This window comes from Argopecten irradians, chromosome 3, assembly GCF_041381155.1.
Source record: "Argopecten irradians isolate NY chromosome 3, Ai_NY, whole genome shotgun sequence".
Classification (NCBI taxonomy): domain Eukaryota; kingdom Metazoa; phylum Mollusca; class Bivalvia; order Pectinida; family Pectinidae; genus Argopecten; species Argopecten irradians.
The window spans coordinates 60,984,719-61,006,760 of record NC_091136.1 but is presented as its reverse complement, the minus strand read 5'-3'; the positions used below and the strand labels follow the sequence as shown (position 1 = coordinate 61,006,760).

The 22,042-nt window shown below is 31.3% G+C and overlaps 1 protein-coding gene across 1 annotated transcript in view; it reads right to left on the bottom strand.

Moving 5' to 3' along the window:
- Positions 1-19,721, bottom strand: part of LOC138319277 (uncharacterized) — a 40,522-nt gene extending 20,801 nt beyond the window's left edge. The window contains exon 1 of the mRNA XM_069262321.1: positions 19,026-19,721. Coding sequence (XP_069118422.1) covers positions 19,026-19,267 — 242 coding nt within the window. The 5' untranslated portion in view covers positions 19,268-19,721. The remainder of the gene's footprint in view (positions 1-19,025) is intronic.
- Between the last annotated feature and the right edge of the window lie 2,321 nt (positions 19,722-22,042).

Below are 22,042 nucleotides of genomic sequence, written 5' to 3'. Positions count from 1 at the left end.
ACTTGCGGATTAATTCTAACTGGGGTTTTGTAGGTACTTGCGGATTAATTCTAACTGGGGTTTTGTAGGTACTTACGGATTAATTCTAACTGGGGTTTTGTACTCGGATATCTACTGGGTTTGTAGGTACTTACGGATTAATTCTAACTGGGGTTTTGTAGGTACTTGCGGATTAATTCTAACTGGGGTTTTGTAGGTACTTACGGATTAATTCTAACTGGGGTTTTGTAGGTACTTACGGATTAATTCTAACTGGGGTTTTGTAGGTACTTGCGGATTAATTCTAACTGGGGTTTTGTAGGTACTTGCGGATTAATTCTAACTGGGGTTTTGTAGGTACTTACGGATTAATTCTAACTGGGGTTTTGTAGGTACTTACGGATTAATTCTAACTGGGGTTTTGTAGGTACTTACGGATTAATTCTAACTGGGGTTTTGTAGGTACTTACGGATTAATTCTAACTGGGGTTTTGTAGGTACTTACGGATTAATTCTTACTGGGGTTTTGTAGGTACTTACGGATTAATTCTAACTGGGGTTTTGTAGGTACTTACGGATTAATTCTAACTGGGGTTTTGTAGGTACTTACGGATTAATTCTAACTGGGGTTTTGTAGGTACTTGCGGATTAATTCTAACTGGGGTTTTGTAGGTACTTACGGATTAATTCTAACTGGGGTTTTGTAGGTACTTACGGATTAATTCTAACTGGGGTTTTGTAGGTACTTACGGATTAATTCTAACTGGGGTTTTGTAGGTACTTACGGATTAATTCTAACTGGGGTTTTGTAGGTACTTGCGGATTAATTCTAACTGGGGTTTTGTAGGTACTTGCGGATTAATTCTAACTGGGGTTTTGTAGGTACTTGCGGATTAATTCTAACTGGGGTTTTGTAGGTACTTGCGGATTAATTATAACTGGGGTTTTGTAGGTACTTACGGATTAATTCTAACTGGGGTTTTGTAGGTACTTACGGATTAATTCTAACTGGGGTTTTGTAGGTACTTACGGATTAATTCTAACTGGGGTTTTGTAGGTACTTACGGATTAATTCTAACGGGGTTTTGTAGGTACTTACGGATTAATTCTAACTGGGGTTTTGTAGGTACTTACGGATTAATTCTAACTGGGGTTTTGTAGGTACTTACGGATTAATTCTAACTGGGGTTTTGTAGGTACTTACGGATTAATTCTAACTGGGGTTTTGTAGGTACTTGCGGATTAATTCTAACTGGGGTTTTGTAGGTACTTACGGATTAATTCTAACTGGGGTTTTGTAGGTACTTACGGATTAATTCTAACTGGGGTTTTGTAGGTACTTACGGATTAATTCTAACTGGGGTTTTGTAGGTACTTACGGATTAATTCTAACTGGGGTTTTGTAGGTACTTACGGATTAATTCTAACTGGGGTTTTGTAGGTACTTACGGATTAATTCTAACTGGGGTTTTGTAGGTACTTACGGATTAATTCTAACTGGGGTTTTGTAGGTACTTACGGATTAATTCTAACTGGGGTTTTGTAGGTACTTACGGATTAATTCTAACTGGGGTTTTGTAGGTACTTACGGATTAATTCTAACTGGGGTTTTGTAGGTACTTACGGATTAATTCTAACTGGGGTTTTGTAGGTACTTACGGATTAATTCTAACTGGGGTTTTGTAGGTACTTGCGGATTAATTCTAACTGGGGTTTTGTAGGTACTTGCGGATTAATTCTAACTGGGGTTTTGTAGGTACTTACGGATTAATTCTAACTGGGGTTTTGTAGGTACTTACGGATTAATTCTAACTGGGGTTTTGTAGGTACTTACGGATTAATTCTAACTGGGGTTTTGTAGGTACTTACGGATTAATTCTAACTGGGGTTTTGTAGGTACTTACGGATTAATTCTAACTGGGGTTTTGTAGGTACTTACGGATTAATTCTAACTGGGGTTTTGTAGGTACTTACGGATTAATTCTAACTGGGGTTTTGTAGGTACTTACGGATTAATTCTAACTGGGGTTTTGTAGGTACTTACGGATTAATTCTAACTGGGGTTTTGTAGGTACTTACGGATTAATTCTAACTGGGGTTTAACTTAACTCTGCGGTAGCATAGGATTCATTCTGATGTTTATGTCAAAAATAAGATGAAATCCAATAAGATATATCCAAACAAGATGTATTTCATTTTGATCTGGTTTGATTTTGATTTTTGACATGTGTTTTGATGTGTGTTTATATGGCGTTATATATGAAAACAAAAGAGACTTAAGTAGAATGATGACATCTACATGTAATTATTATGTCGTTTGGTCGTTAAACGAGAGGAATCGTATAACGATAGATAAATACTCTGATCTGTACCATCCATTAGGAATGGACAGGTGGAGGTATACCGAACTGTACCGTTCATTACCAAATAGACTATATACAGCTCCTCTTCTATCTGGGATATCAGACCAGAAATAAATACTACGAAGTATCCATAAATAAATACTATGAAGTACCCATAAATAAATACTATGAAGTACCCATAAATGAATACTACGAAGTACCCATTGATGTAAAGGAATAACGTTATTTTAACATGACCAAAACATCATTCAAAATTTATCTTAATTTGAATTCGCTAGACTTTACTTAATGATTGAACTTTCCTTAAATGAATTCAAACTTTTTTTTTATGTCTATACATTTTTTAATGATGAAATTTAAACTGAAGACACCTTTTTGTGGAAAGTTAAGAGAAAAATCTGGATTCATGCACACGTTAGAAATTTTTCACCATTTTCTTCAAAAAAGTAATCCAATTTGGGTAGCGTCACGTTAAATTAAGTTATTTTATTGTTGTGGAAGTCTGTGCCAGTCTATTCGTTATTACTAAGGGTTCCGTTTTTCTTCATAGAAGATTAACAAGTATTCGGATTTTGAAAAAATCCCACGTGATTTCCTCTAAGAATCCACCGGAGCAAATTTATGAAATTTTAAGAGAATACTTCTTTTTTAATGTTGTATTGTTTGTAAACAAAATTACAATTGTACAAGTATTTCAACCACTCTCCCTACTACATACGAAATACGTACGACAAAAACCATTGAATTATCCCCCTATGTTAGACTGTTTCTCGTTGCATATGTGGACGTAAATCCATCAACATTGATATGAGGGATACATTAACTATCCGATAACAGTTTTATTGGTGGTACAAGTGTAACCCTCACCCCTTGTAGGTCTGACCCCGAAATAATGCGGGACAGTCTGGCACGACCTTAGACGACCCGACTGTTAACGGGACGTGAATCAATGACAGTAAACCTTAGGATTGTGTTAAGACAGTCAATGAGACACAGTCAATGTAATCACAATTTATTGTGGACAAGCACATACAACATTGGTAATAACGAATTATTGAGCACAATTAAGGAAACCAGTCGGAGCATAGACCGCTATCAATTTGGAGTGCTTTATAACTGCTCAAACATGTCGTCACACGAAGGGAAATTAGATTTGCTCGTAGGACTGCTTTAAAGCGATATAAAAAGATATTGACTACTCACAGACTGTAGATCAAGATTGACCAGGGCGAAAGAAAACCATCAAATTGTATTATAGTGTAGAAAATGTCCCTACAGAGACTTTTAGCGACAATATCCCGTACACAGGACAGTGGAGTGAAATCATGATATCGGGGTGTAGCATGGTCCGACGTCTTCTCACACAGGCAGGCCTTTTTGATAACACATAATAATACTGTGCGATAGCGCATGCTGGCTATACTTTAACGTTGTTTAGCAAATACTAAACAATTACTTATATTGATTCAGATTGATGATGTTATACCTTAGTGAGTTTGATTAAAGTTGTTATAACAAACTTATTTTGATTAACAAAGTTATTATATTATAACAAAGTGAGTTTGGATATTGATGATAACAAAGTGAGTTTGAATTTTGATGCTATAACAAAGTGAGTTTGGATATTGATGATAACAAAGTGAGTTTGAATTTTGATGCTATAACAAAGTGAGTTTGGATATTGATGATAACAAAGTGAGTTTGAATTTTGATGCTATAACAAAGTGAATTGAATATTGATGTTATAACAAAGTGAGTTTGAATTTTGATGCTATAACAAAGTGAATTGAATATTGATGTTATAACAAAGTGATTTGATTTTGATGCTATAACAAAGTGAATTGAATATTGATGTTATAACAAAGTGAGTTTGATTAACTTGTTATAAAACTTTTTTAATTTTTTTTTTTTTTTTTTTCACTCAGAGCAGCAGAGAATCAACTAACCACCAGCTAACAGCAAATTTTCTTTTTTTTTTTAAACTGAATTTTATCTATTCTACTTCAACACAATATACAATATACATTTTTAACTAATGCATATAGTACACACTTATATACTGTATATACATACATACATAATTCATACATACATACATACATACATACATACATACATACATACATACATACATACATACATACATACATACATACATACATACATACATACATACATACATACATACATACATACATACATGCACACATACATACATACACACATACATACATGCCGCACACACACACACACACACACACACACACACACACACACACACACACACACACACACACACACACACACACACACACACACACACACACACACACACACACACACACACACACACACACACACAACACACACACACACACACACACACACACACACACACACACACACACACACACACCACACACAATACATACATACATACACTAACATACATATACAACAACATACACATACATACATACATACATACATACATACATACATACATACATACATACATACATACATACATACATACATACATACATACATACATACATACATACATACATACATACATACATACATACATACATCCATACATACATACATACATGCATACATACATACATACATACATACATACATACATACATACATACATACATACATACATACATACATACATACATACATACATACATACATACATACATACATACATACATACATACATACATACATACATACATACATACATACATACATACATACATACATACACACGTACATACATACGTACATACATACATACAAATGCATATTACATATTGATATAATTTGCATAGCTGATACCGTGTTTTATTCTCATTTTCATCTCTTTTTCTCTTCATCTCTTCTTTTAATTAATGATATTATAACAAAGTGATTTTGATTGTTGATGATAACAAAGTGAGTTTGAATATTGATACTGTAACAAAGTGAGTTGAATTTTGATGCTATAACAAAGTGAATTGAATATTGATGTTATAACAAAGTGAGTTTGAATATTGATGCTGTAACAAAGTGAGTTTGAATTTTGATGCTATAACAAAGTGAATTGAATATTGATGTCATAACAAAGTGAGTTTGATTAATCTTGTTATAACAAACTTCTTTTAATTAATGATATTATAACAAAGTGATTTTGATTGTTGATGATGTAACAAAGTGAGTTGAATATTGATGTTATAACAAAGTGAGTTTGAATATTGATGCTGTAACAAAGTGAGTTGAATATTGATGTTATAACAAAGTGAGTTGAATATTGATGTTATAACAAAGTGAGTTGAATATTGATGTTATAACAAAGTGTTTGAATACTGACGTTATAACAAACTGAATAAGATGCGTTGTTGGTAAGTTGATGTAGACGAGTATTACCCTCCTAACAATGTGACATCAAGCTGAATAAGATGCGTTGTTGGTAACTTGATGTAGACTAGCATTACCCTCCTAACAATGTGACATCAAACTGAATAAGATGCGTTGTTGGTAAGTTGATGTAGACGAGTATTACCCTCCTAAAATGTGACAGGAAGATCCACCTCCGACATTTAATTAGCCTTAATCTACCCTCTCCCATGCCAAACGAAATGACCCTGTCATGTGTACAATGCTTAATTGGTGAACGTATTTACGATTTTGATGGCCCATCTACCAACCAATCTTATTGTCTAGATAATAAATAATGGAAGTGTTGGAGATGAAACAGAAGTCAATGTCACATCGGAGCCTACACCCATTCATTTGTGTAGCAGGTTCTGGACACCTCAACAATCCAAAACAAATAAGGACGGTGCGGGATGTTAATTAAAGCTGTGCAATCAATACAGTCTGGCAGGAGAGAAGGTAGATAGTGCTTAATGAATACTATGACAATGTTTTATGGTCGACATTAAGGTGTATCATTTGTGTGATCTGACCTCAGAATGGTGTGTACCATGTTAGGATTCGTCAAAGTCTCATTGTAACTAGTAGTTTTCCTGGACAATGTCGGATACTGTGAGTTTTTCATTTCAACAAATTTTATTGACATGATGTAGTCAAAAGGATCGAATAACAAGCAAAACCTATAAAAATTCTTTCCTTGGGTGGATAAGAAGTTAAACTATTTGGAATGAATATTTATGTTACAACAAAACATGGAAAAGGTAACTATTAGGTTATATATACAAATTACATAAATACATACATTGAACCATTCACACCATTACAAACACATACATTGTAATTTAATACAGATATAGCAGTTTTTAAAATAAGGTATAAGAAATTAATACATATGAAATAAGACATTTGAATAAGACTGACAAACAGTTAGGTGGTTTTACCTGTGAGTCGATACTGTGAGTTTAATTAACAGAAGACGCCTACTCTGTAGGGCTTTTATATAGTCATAAAAATAATGTAAAGTCTGAGAGACTATCTTTATTATGCATCTTTTAGAGAATGAGCTATCTACAATATGATCAAGATATATATTTAACTGATTGTTTAACTCTATCAAACGATGAAATAGAAGCTTATATATTCCACAAGTAAGTTTGGTGGTGCAAAGTGGTTTCTCGGTACAATAGCTGTTAAGTACTTTGATATTCCGTTTTTAGTTTGAGGTTTATTAGACAGGGAATGCTACATCCTATTTAACTGACAGAGCAGTGAGCGAGGTGTACACATTTAATCAGCTTCATCTCAGTGGTAATGAGAAAACTATCAATTTAAGTTCGGAGCATATAAATGGCATTTGTTTATCAAATTCTCGTTTACGACACGAAATCACGACGAAGTACACGCAACCTAATTTGCACGAGATGTGAAAGGATCAAATTTGGAAATGATGTCGGTTACCTGAGTTATAGGTGGTACCAGGAATGTTTAATCAATGATGTGTAATTACTGTTATTGAGTATAACAATGTGGCCCTGTGTCACTGTTACCTAGTGGTGATCCACCTGCTTGGTGTCATTTATAAACGACATTCTTGTATGCTGTCAGTAACAGCTTTACATTATCTATTAACAACCAATGGCTAGTCTTATTTATGGTCAGCTTACTACGATCAGATCTACATTAACACAGCATCTGAAGCAGTAATTATCTGTATTGGTATGCCGACACCACTGGGGTAGCAGGTTCACTCTGATATGGTATGACCAACGCGCTCTTAGTTTGAACTTTGATGTATAACGATTACAATCTCAATAGTAAGACTGCAACAATGGTGAGGATAGGTTAACACTCACCTGTGTATAAGAATCAAAGCAGTCGAACAACAAATGATTTTCATCTAAGAACAGTTATAATTTTACTACCGATTATCCATGGCGATGGTTTAATAGAACAATAGCATGAAATGCAAAGAGCCCGTGTTATAATTCTCAGCAATTGTCTCTTTTAAAATGTCTTAGATACTAATGGTCTGAAGTCAGCAAAGTTTCAATGGGCTAAGGTGTCTAGGACTATAATGGACCAATCCCAATGGTTGATATACATGTATTACTATTACACAGATATTTGTTTGCTCTCTTACAGTTAGGTACACAAGTCTCATTTACATGGAGTGGCAAACTTACACCAGAGTAGACTACATCGACCCACCCAGCCATCTCCATTACAAATCATTGATTATATAATAGGATAGCGGCGTTATTTTAATTAACATAATGACATGTGGCCTAATTAACTTTGATTACCATACATTACCGGAGGCTTGACATGTGATAATAAGACTAATGCCACACGAAAAATCGATCGTAACAAATTAATAGTATGCACAGCATGTATAATTAAATAAACGGCTTTTAAATCAAATGTTTCAACAGCAGATGATAATACAAAATGCATTACCGATTTACATTTCGATGTCCTTAGGGGCGTGACTTATGTAACAACTATGAAATGTTTTTGCGATGTAGTACGAGACCTTTTGTACTAAGCTACAATGGTACTATGTTTTTTTTGTGGCTGTTCTATTTTGTACAATTTATCATTTCTTAATGTCATAGAAACTATATAAATGATGTTATTTTGTACTGTAGTAAAATATAACAAACCTGACTGTTTTAAAATGTCATTATACCGTGGTTTGAGGTACCATTGTAACGCTTATTATCATCATTTCATAATTCTATATACATGTACAACATGCAATCACAGTAGCAAGTACTGTAGTGGTACTTTTTTATTCAATGTAAAATCGTGGTATTATAAATTGTTTGCCTAATGGACACTATAAAATCGTCATAGTATTAAACTTTAGTGCATGTAAAATAATTGTAGCATATACTTTTTTATAATTTAATATCGTGTTTGTATATATCTGTGGTATATTATGATATCGTGGTTGTATAAATCTATAGTATAGTTGTTTTTTTATGATTTCTTATTTTTCAAAAAGACATGTTCATATAATAATGTGATATTACATCATCATTGCCATCTTCTTCTTCATCATCATCATCATTGTCATTGTCATCATCATCACCACCACTGTCAACATCATAGTCATTAAACTCATCCTCATCCTCATCATCCTTGTCATCATCATCATAATTCATCAAACATCATTATCTTCATCCTCATCATTGTCGTGATCATAATCATCAAAAAGAACATCATCATCATCATCAACTATATGTAGTTATCCTCAATAATTAGTCACAATATCTTCATCTACATAAACAACATCAACATCATCATAATCAATCATCATCTTCATCATCATCAGCCATATTGTCATGTCTCGTTTTTTTTGTTTGACATACACAACTCTATACTACCACATTCACACACCGATCGAAAAAAAACCATTCAATAATATATATACAAGAGAGAGTAATGAATATATTATAGATTCTATAGCTGGAGGTTGCAGTTATGTAAACTTTTGTATTAATACTTAATGAAGTGTGTTAAAATAATTTTGCATTAAAGCATATCTCATACTGTCAGGGATTTAGTGAAGTTTCTATAAGTCTAATCCATTTTTTCCAATTACGGTTAAATTTTTCTATGTATTTATTACCTTTACCAATGCTAATATATTTCGGAATATCATAATTTTCATTTATAATAGATTTTAATGATGCTACAGACAAGTTTTGTTGAAGACACCTAGATCTATAAATGTACTGTTTCATGATTAGTAAAATCAGATTATCAATTATATAATACATGTTTTTTATTGTTTGTTACCCCGAAGAGAATTGTTCCTTTATTGAAGGAAAAGGGAATAAGTAATGCATCAAGTAAAAATTCAAAGTGTTCAAAAAAAAGTTGTACTTCGCTGCATTCCCAAAATAAATGTGTTATTGTTTATATCTCTGTCTTACAAAAAAAGCAGTGTGGATTTACAGATAAACCAATTTTAAGTAAATATGAGTTTGTTGTAAGGATATGTTGTTTGACTCTGTATTGCAGCCATTGCAGTTTTGAACTTGTAGTAACTCGGAAAGGAGTAGAGTATATTTTTTCCAAGTTTCATCATTAATTTCAAATAAGTTATTCCATTTTCTTTTGCCCGCGGACATAGTGTTATTTTGACAAAATATACGGTAGAATTCTTTAGATCCTTTTTTATGTTTAATAAGAATTTCTAAATTGTTTGGTATAATTGGATATGACAAATTGACATTGTCAAGTTGTTTGTGTGTTAGGTATTCTCTACATGAGTTGATAATTCCCTGGTAGGTTATAAAGTTAGTATTTACATTAAAGACAATATATCTATCATTTTAAGACCACCATCACCATATTCTTTTATAACAATATCTCTCTTAATTTTGTCCACTTTACTGTTCCAGATAGTATAATTTGATGTCGTGGTTGTATATATCTATTGTATAATATGATATCGTGGTTGTTAATATCTATAGCATTATTCAATCTCGTGGTTGTATATATCTACGGTATAATTTAATATCGTGGTTGTATATATCTAAGGTATAATATAATATCGTGGTTGTATATATCTGTGGTATAATATAATATCCTGGTTGTATATATCTATGGTATAATATAATATAGTGGTTGTATATATCTATGGTATAATATAATATCCTGGTTGTATATATCTAAGGTATAATATAATATCCTGGTTGTATATATCTATGGTATAATATAATATAGTGGTTGTATATATCTATGGTATAATATAATATCCTGGTTGTATATATCTATGGTATAATATAATATCCTGGTTGTATATATCTAAGGTATAATTTAATATCGTGGTTGTATATATCTGTGGTATAATATAATATCGTGGTTGTATATATCTATGGTATAATTTAATATCGTGGTTGTATATATCTATGGTATAATATAATATCGTGGTTGTATATATCTATGGTATAATATAATATCGTGGTTGTATATATCTATGGTATAATATAATATCGTGGTTGTATATATCTATGGTATAATATAATATCGTGGTTGTATATATATCTGTGGTATAATATAATATCCTGGTTGTATATATCTATGGTATAATATAATATCGTGGTTGTATATATCTATGGTATAATATAATATAGTGGTTGTATATATATATGGTATAATATAATATCGTGGTTGTATATATCTATGGTATAATATAATATCCTGGTTGTATATATCTATGGTATAATATAATATCCTGGTTGTATATATCTATGGTATAATTTAATATCGTGGTTGTATATATCTGTGGTATAATATAATATCGTGGTTGTATATATCTGTGGTATAATTTAATATCGTGGTTGTATATATCTATGGTATAATATAATATCGTGGTTGTATATATCTATGGTATAATATAATATCGTGGTTGTATATATCTATGGTATAATATAATATCGTGGTTGTATATATCTATGGTATAATATAATATCGTGGTTGTATATATCTGTGGTATATATAATATCGTGGTTGTATATTTTAATATATATTTTATATATCTATGGTATAATATAATATCGTGGTTGTATATATCTATGGTATAATATAATATCGTGGTTGTATATATCTATGGTATAATATAATATCGTGGTTGTATATATCTATGGTATAATATAATATCGTGGTTGTATATATCTATGGTATAATATAATATCGTGGTTGTATATATCTATGGTATAATATAATATCGTGGTTGTATATATCTATGGGTATAATATAATATCGTGGTTGTATATATCTGTGGTATAATATAATATCGTGGTTGTAAATATATAATTATGGTATAATATAATATCGTGGTTGTATATATCTATGGTATAATATAATATCGTGGTTGTATATATCTATGGTATAATATAATATCGTGGTTGTATATATCTATGGTATAATATAATATCGTGGTTGTATATATCTATGGTATAATATAATATCGTGGTTGTATATATCTATGGTATAATATAATATCGTGGTTGTATATATCTATGGTATAATATAATATCGTGGTTGTATATATATATATATGGTATAATATAATATCGTGGTTGTATATATCTGTGGTATAATATAATATCGTGGTTGTATATATATATATATATATCTATGGTATAATATAATATCGTGGTTGTATATATCTATGGTATAATATAATATCGTGGTTGTATATATCTATGGTATAATATAATATCGTGGTTGTATATATCTATGGTATAATATAATATCGTGGTTGTATATATCTATGGTATAATATAATATCGTGGTTGTATATATCTATGGTATAATATAATATCGTGGTTGTATATATCTGTGGTATAATATAATATCGTGGTTGTATATATCTATGGTATAATATAATATCGTGGTTGTATATATCTATGGTATAATATAATATCGTGGTTGTATATATCTGTGGTATAATATAATATCGTGGTTGTATATATCTATGGTATAATATAATATCGTGGTTGTATATATCTATGGTATAATATAATATCGTGGTTGTATATATCTATGGTATAATATAATATCGTGGTTGTATATATCTGTGGTATAATATAATATCGTGGTTGTATATATCTATGGTATAATTATAATATCGTGGTTGTATATATCTATGGTATAATATAATATCGTGGTTGTATATATCTGTGGTATAATATAATATCGTGGTTGTATATATCTGTGGTATAATATAATATCGTGGTTGTATATATCTGTGGTATAATATAATATCGTGGTTTATTATCTATGGTATAATATAATATCGTGGTTGTATATATCTGTGGTATAATATAATATCGTGGTTGTATATATCTATGGTATAATATAATATCGTGGTTGTATATATCTGTGGTATAATATAATATCGTGGTCTGTATATATCTATGGTATAATATCTATCGGTATCTATGGTATAATATAATATCGTGGTTGTATATATCTGTGGTATAATATAATATCGTGGTTGTATATATCTATGGTATAATATAATATCGTGGTTGTATATATATCTGTGGTATAATATAATATCGTGGTTGTATATATCTATGGTATAATATAATATCGTGGTTGTATATATCTGTGGTATATATAAATATCGTGGTTGTATATATCTATGGTATAATATAATATCGGTATTGGTGCATGTAACGTATATCTGGAAGCGTGCCAAATATAGACTTTTGAACCGTGCAATATAACAAGGTTGTGTATATGGAACGGTCGGTAATATGTATTGTAATAATTGAAAATAATTTATATTTCTGGTCATATTATAGACTATGGTGGGTTAGTATTAAACAAATGCTGTGGTAATAATTTAATATCGTGGTTGTATATATATCTATGGTTATAATATATACCGTGGTGTGTTATATATCAATATGGTAGACCCGATCAACTATAATATCGTGGTTGTATATATCTGTGGTAGAATATATAATCTGGATTGTATATATGGTGTTGGGTATAATATGATTTCGGGGTTTGTATTATACTCTGTGGTATAATTTTATATCGGGGTTTGGTATGTATCTGTGGTATAATTTAATATAGTGCGTTTGTATATATCTAAGGTATAATTATATATTATCGTGGTTGTATATATCTGATGGGTATAATTTAATAATCGTGGTTGTTATTATCTAAGGTATAATATAAATATAGATGGTTGTATATATCGTGGTTGTATATATCTATGGTATAATATTAATACCGTGGGTGTATATATCTATGGTAGACCCTATATATAATATCGTGGTTGTATATATCTGTGGTAGAATATAATATCGTGGTTGTATATATCTGTGGTATAATTTAATATCGGGTTGTGTGGTATTAATTTATCTCGGGGTTGTATGTATCTATGGTATAATTTAATCTGGTTGTATATATCTAAGGGTATAATTTAATATCGGGGTTGTATATATCTGTGGTATAATATAATGTGGTTGTATAATCTAAGGTATAATATAATATCGTGGTTGTATATATCTGTGGTATAATTTAATATAGTGGTTGTATATATAATTTAATATCGTGGTTGTATATATCTGTGGTATAATATAATATCGTGTGGTTGTATATATCTAAGGTATAATATAATATCGTGGTTGTATATATCTGTGGTATAATATAATATCGTGGTTGTATATATCTATGGTATAATATCGTGGTTGTATATATCTATGGTATAATATAATATCGTGGTTGTATATATCTATGGTATAATATAATATCGTGGTTGTATATATCTGTGGTATAATATAATATCGTGGTTGTATATATCTATGGTATAATATAATATCGTGGTTGTATATATCTATGGTATAATATAATATCGTGGTTGTATATATCTATGGTATAATATAATATCGTGGTTGTATATATCTGTGGTATAATAATAATATCGGGGTTGTATATATCTGTGGTATAATTTAATATCGTGGTTGTATATATCTATGGTATAATATAATATCGTGGTTGTATATATCTGTGGTATAATTTAATATCGTGGTTGTATATATCTATGGTATAAAATAATATCGTGGTTGTATATATCTATGGTATAATATAATATCGTGGTTGTATATATCTATGGTATAATTATAATATCGTGGTTGTATATATCTGTGGTATAATTTGATATCGTGGTTGTATATATCTGTGGTATAATATAATATCCTGGTTGTATATATCTGTGGTATAATTTAATATCGTGGTTGTATATATCTGTGGTATAATTTAATATCGTGGTTGTATATATCTGTGGTATAATTTAATATCGTGGTTGTATATATCTATGGTATAATATAATATCGTGGTTGTATATATCTATGGTATAATATAATATCGTGGTTGTATATATCTGTGGTATAATTTAATATCGTGGTTGTATATATCTGTGGTATAATATAATATCCTGGTTGTATATATCTGTGGTATAATTTAATATCGTGGTTGTATATATCTGTGGTATAATTTAATATCCTGGTTGTATATATCTGTGGTATAATTTAATATCGTGGTTGTATATATCTATGGTATAATATAATATCCTGGTTGTATATATCTATGGTATAATATAATATCGTGGTTGTATATATCTATGGTATAATTAATATCCTGGTTGTATATATCTATGGTATAATATAATATCGTGGTTGTATATATCTATGGTATAATATAATATCGTGGTTGTATATATCTAAGGTATAATTTAATATCGTGGTTGTATATATCTGTGGTATAATATAATATCGTGGTTGTATATATCTATGGTATAATATAATATCGTGGTTGTATATATCTATGGTATAATTAAATATCGTGGTTGTATATATCTATGGTATAATATAATATCGTGGTTGTATATATATGTGGTATAATTATAATATCGTGGTTGTATATATCTATGGTATAATTTAATATCGTGGTTGTATATATCTATGGTATAATATAATATCCTGGTTGTATATATCTGTGGTATAATTTAATATCGTGGTTGTATATATCTATGGTATAATATAATAATCGTGGTTGTATATATCTATAGTATAATTTGATATCGTGTTGTATATATCTGTGGTATAATTTAATATCGTGGTTGTATAATTGTGTTGTAGTAAATTACAGAGCTGTGGTAGTGTAAATGTTGTGTTGGTATACAACCATACATGTGTAATCGTAACAGCTTACATTCCTCCCTTCGTTTTGTTGTTTATGTGTACTTTATCATTAATAACGTCTGTTTAATTACAGCATTTTGATAACAAAATGTTAAATTATAACGTAATCTGACAGTAATGGACTCCTGTAAATAGTTATTAAATGTCGCGGAGTGTGCCACAGACACCCGCGGTGATAACAGACAAATCATTCCCTAGATAGTCCAGTGCATGTTTTAAGGAGTTCTGCATTTTATGTGAAATTGAGGCTAACCATTCACACTCTTGCAGATCAGACAAGCTGTGCAAATTTATTCACAAGTGCTAAGATGGGAATCCTCGGTCTTTAGCTGGGTGATTAACTAGTGTTATTAGGTTCACATATAAGATAGTCTGCGTCAACTATATGCATTTCCATGAACAACACCACATCCCTCCAGTTTAATAAGAATTTCTCTGAATGTCGTTTCTATATTTTAGAAGATCATAAATGATTTCCTGCTGGTTATCAACTGATCGTGTATATTTCATTCTTATGACAGAATATCCATGTCTTGGCTATGTCATTTTAATTGAATATATCCAACAACAGATAGCAATAAAATATCGTTATAGAAATACGCGAGACGAGTAAAAAGACAATTCGATAGCTATACGTTAGCATCTTTAAGTGTTTAAGTGTTTCTTTAAATAACTTTCCCATTTTATTACACAGTATCTTCAAGTATTTGATTACCAATGCCCGATATAGCCTTTTTATGTTTTCTTTTTCTATTTAAGATAAGTGCACGAAATGTTCATATATAGAAATGATAAATGTATTATAGTAGCAACACAAATCATGTACATACAGCTATTTAATGATTATGTGATATGTTTAATGGACTGGATGTTAATATTACACATTTATGATATGTTTAATGGACTGTGTGAATATTACACATTTATGATATGTTTAATGGACTGGATTATATTACACATTTATGATATGTTTAATGGACTGGGTTAATATTACTTATTTAGGATATGTTTAATGGACTGGGTAAATATTACTTATTTATGATATGTTTAATGGACTGTGTGAATATTACTTATTTATGATATGTTTAATGGACTGTTAAATATGACACTTATTTATGATATGTTTAATGGACTGGTAAATATTACTTATTTATGATATGTTTAATGGACTGTGTGAATATTACTTATTTATGATATGATTTAATGGACTGTGTGAATATATTACTTATTTATGATATGTTTAATGGACTGTGTGAATATTACTTATTTATGATATGTTTAATGGACTGTGTGAATATTACACATTTGTTATGATATGTTTAATGGACTGTTAATGGACTGAAAATATTACTTATTTATGATATGTTTAATGGACTGTGTGAATATTACTTATTTATGATATGATTAATGGACTGTGTGAATATTACACATTTATGATATGTTTAATGGACTGTGTGAAATATTACACATTTATGATATGTTTAATGGACTGGGTAATATTACTTATTTATGATATGATTAATGGACTGTGTGAATATTACTTATTTATGATATGTTTAATGGACTGTGTGAATATTACACATTTATGATATGTTTAATGGACTGGACTGTGTGAATATTACTTATTTATGATATGATTAATGGACTGTGTGAATATTACACATTTATGATATGATTAATGGACTGTGTGAATATTACACATTTATGATATGATTAATGGACTGTGTGAATATTACACATTTATGATATGTTTATGGATGGAAATAACTGGACTGTGTGAATATTACTTATTTATGATATGTTTAATGGACTGGGAATATATTACTTATTTATGATATGTTTAATGGACTGGGTGAATATTACTTATTTATGATATGATTAATGGACTGTGTGAATATTACACATTTATATATGTTTAATGGATGTTTAATGGATTAATGGACTGGGTAAATATTACTTATTTATGATATGTTTAATGGACTGTGTGAATATTACACATTTATGATATGTTTAATGGACTGGGTAAATATTACTTATTTATGATATGATTAATGGACTGTGTGAATATTACACATTTATGATATGTTTAATGGACTGTGTGAATATTACACATTTATGATATGTTTAATGGACTGTGTGAATATTACACATTTATGATATGTTTAATGGACTGTGTGAATATTACACATTTATGATATGTTTAATGGACTGTGTGAATATTACACATTTATGATATGTTTAATGGACTGTGTGAATATTACTTATTTATGATATGTTTAATGGACTGTGTGAATATTACACATTTATGATATGTTTAATGGACTGGGTAAATATTACTTATTTATGATATGATTAATGGACTGTGTGAATATTACACATTTATGATATGTTTAATGGACTGGGTAAATATTACTTATTTATGATATGTTTAATGGACTGTGTGAATATTACACATTTATGATATGTTTAATGGACTGTGTAGAATATTACTTATTTATGATATGATAATGGACTGTGTGAATATTACTTATTTATGATATGGACTGGGTAAATATTACTTATTTATGAATATATTAATGGACTGTGTGAATATTACACATTTATGATATGTTTAATGGACTGTGTGAATATTACACATTTATGATATGTTTAATGGACTGTGTGAATATTACACATTTATGATATGTTTAATGGACTGGGTAAATATTACTTATTTATGATATGTTTAATGGACTGTGTGAATATTACACATTTATGATATGTTTAATGGACTGGATAATATATCACATTTATGATATGTTTAATGGACTGTGTGAATATTACACATTTATGATATGTTTAATGGACTGTGTGAATATTACACATTTATGATATGTTTAATGGACTGTGTGAATATTACACATTTATGATATGTTTAATGGACTGTGTGAATATTACACATTTATGATATGTTTAATGGACTGTGTGAATATTACACATTTATGATATGTTTAATGGACTGTGTGAATATTACACATTTATGATATGATTTTAATGGACTGTGTGAATATTACTTATTTATGATATGTTTTAATGGACTGTGTGAATATTACATTTATGATATGATTAATGGACTGTGTGAATATTACACATTTATGATATGTTTAATGGACTGGGTAAATATTACTTATTTATGATATGATTAATGGACTGTGTGAATATTACACATTTATGATATGTTTAATGTACTGGGAAAAATATTACAAGCACATCAGACACTAGGTGATGTGCCCACTATTTTCTAATTGACAATCTGTCTGAAATCAGATGTTGACCAAAATTTTCCATCGTGAAGAAGGTGTTTTTAACATCGAACTTTGTGAATGGTGACTGTGACAATAGATATGACCGTGGAACATAATTAACATCTAAATATGTAATTGTGTATTATAACCGAACTAATAATTTTGAAAATGGGATTTTTAACAACGAATGTTTTGATTCCACAAGTTGGCGATGGATATGATAGAACTCTTACCGCAAAAAGGTAATGACGCCGACTCGGGCGATGTCTTCGCTGACGATCTGCCATGTGGTCGACACCAGATTCTTTTGTTCCGAAGTAAAGTCATCCATATAGACAGGATAAGGAACGTCCGAGTCGGTCCGGACGCTTGACTGAGGTGCTCCGTCCGAGTCGGTCCGGACGCTTGACTGAGGTGCTCCATACATTTCACATATCGTGTCCTTAGATCGGCGGTCAGACACAATACACCCCATTATTGTTGTCTCAAAACTATTGGTAGTTTCACAACTTTATCAAAACTATATACACATATATACACACATATATATATATATATGTATAATTAAATCCTCTAAATTGTCCACAAGAACTTCATTTTGCTACCATACGACGTTTGCCGCCAGCCTCCATCTCTCTTGAGAGTACAATCAGTGACTGCCGTAGTTATAGACTGGCAGCTTATATAAATAGCGCACTCTATTGTATCGGCGTATTTACAAACATCACATAGAACCGCTATCATCTTCTAGTGAAGACTTTCGTCGAGTTTAAACAAATTCTGTCATGAACTTGTTAAAGAAATGTTTTTGCCTTTCGAATGTGCCCAGCTGCCACGTTAAAGAATTCTCATCTGTTGATTGGGCAAAGGCTACAGGTAGTCATCAGCAGCATTAGATGATGGATACAACTAATGCTCTGGCATCAGTCTCTACCCTCACACCGCGTACACGCTGATTGCAGAGTAGCAGCGTCCGAGTGTCTTTTTTAATAAACAAAGTGATGCTGAACAGTTGTACATTAAAATGTAGAATTGGAGGTAATTAAATGGTAGGAAAGAAAAGTGAACGGGGGATGTGATTAGATAGTGCTGTATAACAGGAAACTCCCTTTGGTACTAATTTGGTATTTCAAAAAGATTTGAAAACTCTCTTTCACGAAAGAAAGAAAATGTTCGTATTTCATGTTATAGAGCATGGTAATGTTTCATGGACAAAACTATTACTGTTTCGGAATTAAAGATTGATAAGTGCATGTTGGTATTGGTAAGAACAAAGATAACGGTTAATTGTGGCAAATAAGTAATATGTCAGGTAAGACATTCTTCGTCAGTCAAAACTACTAAATATATAAATACGCCCAATTAAACCTTAAAACGATGTAGTTACCTTAACCTGATGAAATCAGAGAGTCAGAAAGTTTGGTGAAAAGAAATAAGCTCTATAACTCTGTAACCATTTAGGGAATTGTATGCCTTACGTAAATCATGAGGCAGTGTAAAATTAATAGTAAAGCTACTTTCACTACGTAAATCATGAGGCAGTGTAAAATTAATAGTAAAGCTACTTTCACTACGTAAATCATGAGGCAGTGTTAAATTAATAGTAAAGCTACTTTCACTACGTAAATCATGATACAGTTTAAAATTAATAGTAAAGCTACTTTCACTACGTAAATCATGAGGCAGTGTAAAATTAATAGTAAAGCTACTTTCATTATATTGATGAAGTGACAACAAAGCGGATGAATATCGCAGCCAGATCATTTGAGTAGAGATCGCGTAACGAAGATGAGATATTACATACGTAAATGTCGGTATCGGAAGTCACACCCTAAAATTTCCACAATGTTTGATCAACAAAACGTCACTATATCTGTATCAGGGAAAACAAAACCATGATGTAGCATGTAGCACTCGGTTAAAACCATGCCGTAGCATGTAGCACTCGGTTAAAACCATGATGTAGTCTGTAGCATATAGGTTAAAACCATGATGTAGCATGTATCACTCTGTTTAAACCATGATGTAGCATGTAGCACTTGGTTAAAACCATGATGTAGTCTGTAGCATATAGGTTAAAACCATGATGTAGCATGTAGCACTCTGTTTAAACCATGATGTAGCATGTAGCACTCTGTTAAAACCATGATGTAGCATGTAGCACTCGGTTAAAACCATGCCGTAGCATGTATCACTCGGTTAAAACCATGCCGTAGCATGTATCACTCGGTTAAAACCATGCCGTATGTATCACTCGGTTAAACCATGCCGTAGCATGTAGCACTCGGTTAAAAACCATGCCGTAGCATGTAGCACTCGGTTAAAACCATGCCGTAGCATGTAGCACTCGGTTAAAACCATGCCGTAGCATGTAGCACTCGGTTAAAACCATGATGTAGCATGTAGCACTCGGTTAAAACCATGATGTAGCATGTAGCACTCGGTTAAAACCATGCCGTAGCATGTAGCACTCGGTTAAAACCATGATGTAGCATGTAGCACTCGGTTAAAACCATGATGTAGCATGTAGCACTCGGTTAAAACCATGATGTAGCATGTAGCACTCGGTTTAAACCATGATGTAGCATGTAGCACTCGGTTAAAACCATGATGTAGCATGTAGCACTCGGTTAAAAACCATGCCGTAGCATGTAGCACTCGGTTAAAACCATGCCGTAGCATGTAGCACTCGGTTAAAACCATGGTAGCATGTAGCACTCGGTTAAAAACCATGCCGTAGCATGTAGCACTCGGTTAAAACCATGCCGTAGCATGTAGCACTCGGTTAAAACCATGATGTAGCATGTAGCAAAACCGTCATGTAGCACTTGTTTAAACCATGCCGTATGTAGCACTCGGTAAAACCATGCCGTAGCATGTAGCACTCGGTTAAAACCATGCCGTAGCATGTAGCACTCGGTTAAACCCATTATGTAGCATGTAGCACTCGGTTAAAACCATGCCGTAGCATGTAGCACTCGGTTAAAACCATGCCGTAGCATGTAGCACTCTCGGTTAAAACCATGCCGTAGCATGTACTCTCGGTTAAAACCATGATGTAGCATGTAGCACTCGGTTAAAACCATGCGTAGCATGTAGCACTCGGTTAAAACCATGCCGTAGCATGTAGCACTCGGTTAAAACAGTGAGCCATGGTTAACCTCGTAGCATGTAGCACTCGGTTAAAACCATGCCGTAGCATGTATCACTCGGTTAAAACCATGCCGTAGCATGTAGCACTCGGTTAAAA